This window comes from Montipora foliosa, chromosome 3 (assembly GCF_036669935.1).
Source record: "Montipora foliosa isolate CH-2021 chromosome 3, ASM3666993v2, whole genome shotgun sequence".
Classification (NCBI taxonomy): domain Eukaryota; kingdom Metazoa; phylum Cnidaria; class Anthozoa; order Scleractinia; family Acroporidae; genus Montipora; species Montipora foliosa.
In genome coordinates this window covers 38,637,244-38,645,892 of record NC_090871.1, presented here as the reverse complement: position 1 = coordinate 38,645,892, position 8,649 = coordinate 38,637,244, and the positions used below count along the sequence as shown (strand labels likewise).

General features: G+C 42.5%; 1 protein-coding gene across 1 annotated transcript in view; it reads right to left on the bottom strand.

Annotated features, from left to right (window-relative positions):
- LOC137994805 (uncharacterized) overlaps positions 1-4,287 on the bottom strand; it is a 7,560-nt gene extending 3,273 nt beyond the window's left edge. The window contains exons 1-6 of the mRNA XM_068840397.1: positions 3,838-4,287; positions 3,037-3,426; positions 2,684-2,925; positions 1,849-2,395; positions 436-871; positions 1-12 (exon numbers count right to left, since the gene is read on the bottom strand). The exon at positions 1-12 is cut by the window's left edge and continues 160 nt beyond it. Coding sequence (XP_068696498.1) covers positions 1-12; positions 436-871; positions 1,849-2,395; positions 2,684-2,925; positions 3,037-3,426; positions 3,838-4,287 — 2,077 coding nt within the window. The remainder of the gene's footprint in view (positions 13-435; positions 872-1,848; positions 2,396-2,683; positions 2,926-3,036; positions 3,427-3,837) is intronic.
- Between the last annotated feature and the right edge of the window lie 4,362 nt (positions 4,288-8,649).

The window sequence follows — 8,649 nt, the reverse complement described above, 5'->3', positions numbered from 1 at the left end:
ATGCAGTAGTCCCTTGCAAGCAAAGAAAAATCGAATTAACTATCTATGATATAAAAGTTGACCCTCACTTGAAAATTTTTGTGCAAGTTCTCAGTGACCCATGGCAGTTGGCTTTTGTTCTTGGGAAACACAGATATGAAAAGGTGATGCTTAATTAATCTGTCCTAGTTTTATAGTTTACTATTGGTATTTGCTTAATCTAGGTTCCAGTCCTCTCGCCTTTGTTATATATAAATAGCTGTTTTAAATTTTAATGGTTATTTTTGAAAATGTATGTAGAGTCCATACGACACATCAAGTCATAATCAAAATGTGCAAGTTCAATACATTTATCCCTGCTATGTGTGTCTTATTTTGTTATTCTTTTCTATGAACTGTCAAAATGGAAGGTTGATTTACTTTGTAACATGTCTAATATTAAACAATGCAGTGTACCTATCTTGATCCACCGTCGGTTTTCAATCTCATCGTGTGCACACTTTTTGAAAAGTGGAGAGGTATGATTTTCATGTTTGTTGGCAACATGTTCCATGAACGATTTCCATTTGGCTATGATCATCTCCTGAAATCCTTCCTTGGTGGATGTGGCACACCAGTAGAGATGGTTACGAACTCCTTTTACCCAGTCAGCTATCTTCTCACAGCCCTTCTCTTTGCCCAGCTGCAGCATCTTCTTTCCAATGGATCGAGCAATGTGCCAGATGTCAAAGTAGTGGGCACAACCAGGCTGTCTTTCCCGTATCCATTTGGCAATGCCGCGATGGCGATCAGATATAAAAACTAGAACTGCAAGGCCAACTGATTGAAGATATGAAAATGCACGTTTAGCCCCCTCCAGCTCCATAGGTGAACTGCCACCAGTCTCATTTGCCTGTAATATATTATTATTATAATTATTATTATTAGCATTATCATGATCATTATCTATCATTATCATTATCATTATTATTAGGGAACTGGTCAAAACAACTATACTCAAACAGGACCCACAAAACCACAAAATAGTTGGTGTCTGCCTGCACCCTGCTTGCTTAATGTCAAAAGATGGTGTCTTTGTTGCATAGCCACCCCTCTAACCAGCAGTAGAAAATTACAGTGAGATTCAAACCTCACTTATCTTGTTTGTCATTTAATGCTGACTCTTGCTAGCTGAATATTCCTGTGCCAACTCAAATTTGAAAGCCAATAAAATGTTGTTGGGAATGTTCGAAGATAAGTCGTGTCTCTGAGAACCCCTCCCCCCCCCCTAAAGGTGAGTCCTGTTCGAGTATAGTTGTTTTGACCAGTTCCCTTATTACTATTACTACCACTACTACTATTATTATTGTTATTGTTGTTGTTGTTATTGTTAATAGGGTGACCATGATGTAGCAATCTAACAGTAAAAACTTCCTTTGCAAAGACTACTGCATTGAATTTACTAACTGAATATGAATGAATAAATGTACCAGAAAAACAAGTAGGGCATAATAGGCATGGAATGTGTATATCTCGATCAATCATAGTAGTTACTTTAATTTCTTGCTCTAAAGACTGGGCATATTTTCTGGGAAAACTATAGTTATCAAGAGGCCCTACAGCTGAACTACCCTCCCCACCTTAGAATGGAGCATGATATTCTTGATCGGGGGGTGGGGTGGACAATAAGAACTGCTAGGAAAAAAAGTGCACCTAAGTGCCCATAACAATAATTGTCCAAAGCTACATGTAGTACCACAAGAGAAACATGAAACAAATTGGAAAACAATTCCTGTGCAATCTGATGGTGAAAAAATTCTGGCTCGGAAAAATTTTCCAATCCACCCCATTTCAAAAACATAATTTTGCATTCCTTACAACACTACTTACCTGAAGAAGTTCAAAGTGTACCACCTTGAGAATGGTGTTACAGAACATGGTGTAAACACCAAATTTGGCACTGTGGCCCATGGAGTCAAACCGCCCATCACCACTCCAGACAGCATCTTTCATGTTCTTGATTTTCCCAATGAGGGCTGCTTGATAACGCTCCCAGTAGTTGAGGACAGCAGTGAACATGAAATTCTTTTGATGAAAAAAGAATGTTCTAGCATTGTACGCTGAAAGGCCCATGTGCTTGAATACCAAGAGAATCTTAGTAATAGACGCTCCAGCCATGAGAATACTGAAGCTTAGCAACACATTCCCCGCAGGGTACCTCCCATTAAATAGCATCGGTTGTGACTTCCATGAATATGAATTGTCCCCACAGATCGAACAGTGTTGGTTCACAATTACCATAGTTCCTCTTTGTTTCATTGTGACCTTGGGTTGGTCCCTCTTACACTTGAAACAAAACAGAGAGAAAAGGCAAAGGAGCTTGGTAAAGAAGACAATGAATTTGGGCTCCTTGTCACACGGTGTTCCTGGTTCAACCCTGCAATCCAAAATAGAGATATCAGCTATTATGAAAATTAAGATTATATACTCCTGCTAGTAGGTAATCTGGGCCAATCACCAAGCTCCTTTGTTGGCAGGGATCATAATTAGCCTGTGGGATAACCTGCTGGACTTTATTTTGTGGATGTAACACACTTCAATTCGATTTACTATCAGAGGTGTGGCTTTTGCCTACATGTACATATGTATATATGCTCATTTTTCCCTGCCAGCATCCTTTAAGGTCAGCAAGCGTAATGCACAACAACTAAATAATATTATTTACCTCACGGTATTGCTGGAATCAATACCATCACGCTCTTCTTCACTTTGTGAAGAGTAGTCGTCTGTTGATGGTGCACTATCTTCATGTGGGCCCCAGTCAGTGTCCTCCACTTCATCTTGTACATCCTCCCCGAGATCCTCCTTGAGCTCCTCCCTGAGCTCCTCCCCGAGCTCCTCCCCGAGCTCCTCCTCCATCTCAACAGCAAACTCCGCACCCACCATCTCTTCCTCTGTCTCTGATTCCTAATTTTTTGGGGAAAAAGGAAAAATATTTAACTGGATCCTTTTGATAACACATCTGTTCATGAAATCATTTTCATCACACTGACAAACTAACTAGAAAAAAAAACAAACCTGTACAGTCTGCAACTCCTTCAACTTGTTTTCTAGCTTGCCATACTTCTTTTTTAGGCGGTTATGCTTCTTTGACAATGACCTCGTTTTCTTTAAATACTTCTCACACCTTTCACATTTAGCAGGCTGCGGTGGTGTATGGCTGACTGGGTCATTGGGAGTAGGGCAAGGAGTAGCCTCATCATTGACCTGAGATACAGGACCAGGAGTAGCAGAGGAGGTACAGGTAGCTGGGGACGGTGATGCTGTTAACATCGTATCCAAAGATGTGTTTGGGCTAAGGTTTGTTGCATATGTGCTCTCTGACAAGGTGTCAGTGGTGCTGCAGGTTGATGTGGCACTGAGCTTCAGTTTCTTGCTGGGAGGATCATGCATGACCTCTCTGTAGATCTAGAAGTCAATTGCATGAATTATGCATCAGTTCTCTATATGTCACCAGGGACAAAAAAGGCTCAAGTGCTAGAAAAGAAAATATCACCAATTTTCCAAATTCAAAACGGCAAAAGTTTCCTTCGACCAATAAAACAAATGCTTTAATAAAAAAAAAAACATGTACACGCTAAAAACGCGTGTTATTAGTAGAAACTAGGGTAGTAAATGATTTATAGAACAGATATATTTCTTTCTTCAGACTTGAAATACACCAAAATAACGTACAACAGCCTTATCTTAAGCCGTGAGAAAATATATCTGGAATGATTTTCGAAAAGAAATAAACTTATTCGTGAATTTTCTTGAATGCGTTACATGAGCTAAAAGCAAAACAATGCCACGTGCGATGAAATGAGCAACTTCACTTACTCTTCGCCGCTTTCGGTCAGTCAAAGGAGATGTATAGGGCACAATATCAGTCCTGGTTGGTACAGAACCTTTTATCAGCCGTTTTTTCAATTCAATAGCCTCTCCAGTTGCATCCTTTGAAGTCACCGGCTTGTGTTCGAAACAACTATCGTCAAAGTGAGCGGAACACAGGCATGACGACTTCTTTGGCACGAAATCTTTCCGATTTATCCGCACAAATCGCGTCCATTTCTGCCGCAAACTTTTCTCCTTGGGAAAGTAATGCATGGAAATTCCAGGTGTTCCGATTTTGTTGGAGCAATTGACTTTATTGGGGCCACCGGCCGCGCAATAATTCTTTGCTCCCTTCTTTGCTCTCTTGTCCGCCATGACACTATCATCTTCAGAACCACCAAATACGTCACTTCCTGTGTAAGATGAGCGTTTTGACCGCGCACTAAATGGACCCATTTTAGATTGCGAAATCCAAACTTTGAGGTTCAAATACGACAAGAAAGTGCTTTTAATCGGTTAAAACCGTTTAGCTGTGTTCAGTAAGACATAAGCAAGCAAACAGGGCAAAATTATTTTTTACTTCATAGGCACTTTAACATGCTCTTCATTGTTCCATTAAACTTTTCCGTCAGGCCATTACACATAGGATGATAAGGGGTTGTGGTGAGCTGTTTAATGCTCAAAAGCCGCGTCACTTCCTTCATACACTCAGAGACGAACTGTGTACCAAGGTCACTCAAGATCTCTTCAGGCACTCCCAAACGACTTAAGATATCCACCAACGCTTCTGCCACAGTCTCAGTATCAATGTTCTTCAGCGGGACAGCTTCAGGATAAGGAGTTGCAAAGTCGACCAATGTCAATTCAATATATATGTATGACCGTCCTCACTCGGGGGAACAATAGATCCAACCAGGTCGATTGCTACTTTCTTAAACGGCTTGTCAATTAATGTCATCTTCTCTAGGGGAACCTTCGGTACGGAACCCTTGTTAACTGTCTTCTGACATACATTGCAGGACTTGCAATAATGAGTCACGTCCCCTTGAATGCCTGGCCAATAGAACGCGCTTTGAATCTTATCAGTCGTTTTCTTTATTCCCATGTGACCTCCCATGATCGATCCGTGCGCTAGTTCCATTATTCGACTTCTCAGCTGCACAGGAACCATAACCTGCTTCAGGGGTTTACCTCCATTCACATAAGGGTGCTTGTAGACTCGGTACAGAACTCCACCTTTCACTTCAAATGAAGTCTCTCACAACTACGACATCTTTCTCCCAAAATTTCTGTAGGCTCTCATCATCCCGCTGCATTTGCTTGAGCTTTTCTCTATCAACTACAAGACTTTCTTTAGTACCCGGTACCTTCAACGGAATATGTTCTCCAGCTTTCTTAGCTTGACTTCTCGTGATTACAGCATAAGCTTCTTGTACAGGAACTTGCCAGCTTGGGTCTGGGTCATCAGCGGCTCTTGCGCCTGGTACATTACCAATAATTAAATCATAAACAGCATCGGGAAGACACTGCGCTTCCACTTGGCCCTTGAGATAAGGTGTATCAACATCAATCTTTGCGATGGGAACTTTCCTTGCCGTATTGTCAATGAGCACCATAACATTAAATTCGCTAGTAAACTGATCCTCAGACACAAGGTCCCTCTTTACTACAATTCCACTACAACCAGTATCTCTCAGGACATCAACGGGCTTTTCTCCAACTCTACCTTTCACGACAGGCATTTTACTTCTCACTCCAGTCAACGGTTCAACACAAGCACTACTCAACAATGGGATCTTCTTACCACAGGCTAAGAGCAGCTTATCATCTTTTTTTCTAGCTTCATGCCCCTGCTTGCCACACAGAAAACACTTCTTTGTTAGGGTTGGGCAGTTGACAGCTTTATGACCTCGGGTGTTGCACTTAAAGCAATGCAGAGCTGGTGGATTAATCTGCATGTTCTTGGCCTCGACCCTCTCAGGCTGTACTGTTGGCTTTCTGTTTGCTGAGCTGAACAAATGTTTACCATGAGCCTCCAAGTACTGGTCAGCGATGTTCGCAATCTTTACCAGAGTGTCAGGTGCCCTTTCTCGCAGGTGAATTGCCAAATCCTTAGGGCAAGAGTTAATAAATTGTTCTTTCACGATCAAGTCCTTAAGACCATCAAAAGTTCGCGCAGTATTCGCACCGTAACAGGTATCTGTCCAGTCGCACAATAAACTGCTCCGGATGTTCGTCAACTTCTGGTTTGGATGCTCTAAATTTTCGACGATAGCCGTCTTCGGTAAGGTCATATCTCTTCATTAACGCAATCTTTACCCTGTCATAATCCTTAGCTGCGTCCTCGATAGACGTGAATACACTTCTAGTGCCTGTCCAGACAACAGAGAACTGAGCTTCGATGCCCATCCATCTTTTTTCCACTTAGCTGTCTCGGCAAATCTTTCGAACCTCTGCAAATACGCGTCCAAATCGTCTTTGCCATCAACAAACGAGGGGAGTTTAGGTGCCTTGGCCCGATCTTCTCTGTCACCTCTTTCAGTAAGACATAAGCAAGCAAACAGGGCAAAATTATTTTTTACTTCATAGGCACTTTAACATGCTCTTCATTGTTCCATTAAACTTTTCCGTCAGGCCATTACACATAGGATGATAAGGGGTTGTGGTGAGCTGTTTAATGCTCAAAAGCCGCGTCACTTCCTTCATACACACAGAGACGAACTGTGTACCAAGGTCACTCAAGATCTCTTCAGGCACTCCCAAACGACTTAAGATATCCACCAACGCTTCTGCCACAGTCTCAGTATCAATGTTCTTCAGCGGGACAGCTTCAGGATAAGGAGTTGCAAAGTCGACCAATGTCAATTCAATATATATGTATGACCGTCCTCACTCGGGGGAACAATAGATCCAACCAGGTCGATTGCTACTTTCTTAAACGGCTTGTCAATTAATGTCATCTTCTCTAGGGGAACCTTCGGTACGGAACCCTTGTTAACTGTCTTCTGACATACATTGCAGGACTTGCAATAATGAGTCACGTCCCCTTGAATGCCTGGCCAATAGAACGCGCTTTGAATCTTATCAGTCGTTTTCTTTATTCCCATGTGACCTCCCATGATCGATCCGTGCGCTAGTTCCATTATTCGACTTCTCAGCTGCACAGGAACCATAACCTGCTTCAGGGGTTTACCTCCATTCACATAAGGGTGCTTGTAGACTCGGTACAGAACTCCACCTTTCACTTCAAATGAAGTCTCTCACAACTACGACATCTTTCTCCAAAATTTCTGTAGGCTCTCATCATCCCGCTGCATTTGCTTGAGCTTTTCTCTATCAACTACAAGACTTTCTTTAGTACCCGGTACCTTCAACGGAATATGTTCTCCAGCTTTCTTAGCTTGACTTCTCGTGATTACAGCATAAGCTTCCTGTACAGGAACTTGCCAGCTTGGGTCTGGGTCATCAGCGGCTCTTGCGCCTGGTACATTACCAATAATTAAATCATAAACAGCATCGGGAAGACACTGCGCTTCCACTTGGCCCTTGAGATAAGGTGTATCAACATCAATCTTTGCGATGGGAACTTTCCTTGCCGTATTGTCAATGAGCACCATAACATTAAATTCGCTAGTAAACTGATCCTCAGACGCAAGGTCCCTCTTTACTACAATTCCACTACAACCAGTATCTCTCAGGACATCAACGGGCTTTTCTCCAACTCTACCTTTCACGACAGGCATTTTACTTCTCACTCCAGTCAACGGTTCAACACAAGCACTACTCAACAATGGGATCTTCTTACCACAGGCTAAGAGCAGCTTATCATCTTTTTTTCTAGCTTCATGCCCCTGCTTGCCACACAGAAAACACTTCTTTGTTAGGGTTGGGCAGTTGACAGCTTTATGACCTCGGGTGTTGCACTTAAAGCAATGCAGAGCTGGTGGATTAATCTGCATGTTCTTGGCTTCGACCCTCTCAGGCTGTACTGTTGGCTTTCTGCTTGCTGAGCTGAACAAATGTTTACCATGAGCCTCCAAGTACTGGTCAGCGATGTTCGCAATCTTTACCAGAGTGTCAGGTGCCCTTTCTCGCAGGTGAATTGCCAAATCCTTAGGGCAAGAGTTAATAAATTGTTCTTTCACGATCAAGTCCTTAAGACCATCAAAAGTTCGCGCAGTATTCGCACCGTAACAGGTATCTGTCCAGTCGCACAATAAACTGCTCCGGATGTTCGTCAACTTCTGGTTTGGATGCTCTAAATTTTCGACGATAGCCGTCTTCGGTAAGGTCATATCTCTTCATTAACGCAATCTTTACCCTGTCATAATCCTTAGCTGCGTCCTCGATAGACGTGAATACACTTCTAGTGCCCGTCCAGACAACAGAGAACTGAGCTTCGATGCCCATCCATCTTTTTTCCACTTAGCTGTCTCGGCAAATCTTTCGAACCTCTGCAAATACGCGTCCAAATCGTCTTTGCCATCAACAAACGAGGGGAGTTTAGGTGCCTTGGCCCGATCTTCTCTGTCACCTCTTTCTGTAGTACGACCATCACCATTCATTGCTGCTATTGTAGCAAGTTCTAACTCATGTTCTCTCATGGCAACCTCAGCAGCTTCCTTCTGTCTCATGAGGTCAGCTTCCTGTTGTAACTTCCTAATTTCTCTTTCCTGACGTCTCGCTTCCCTTTCTTCATCCTGTCGTCTGCATCTCTCTTCTCTCTCTTCTTCTTCTTGAAGCTGCCTACGTTTCTCTTCACGTTCTTCCTCTCTACATTTCTCTTCACGTTCTTCGTTCTTCACGTTTTTTTTCTTC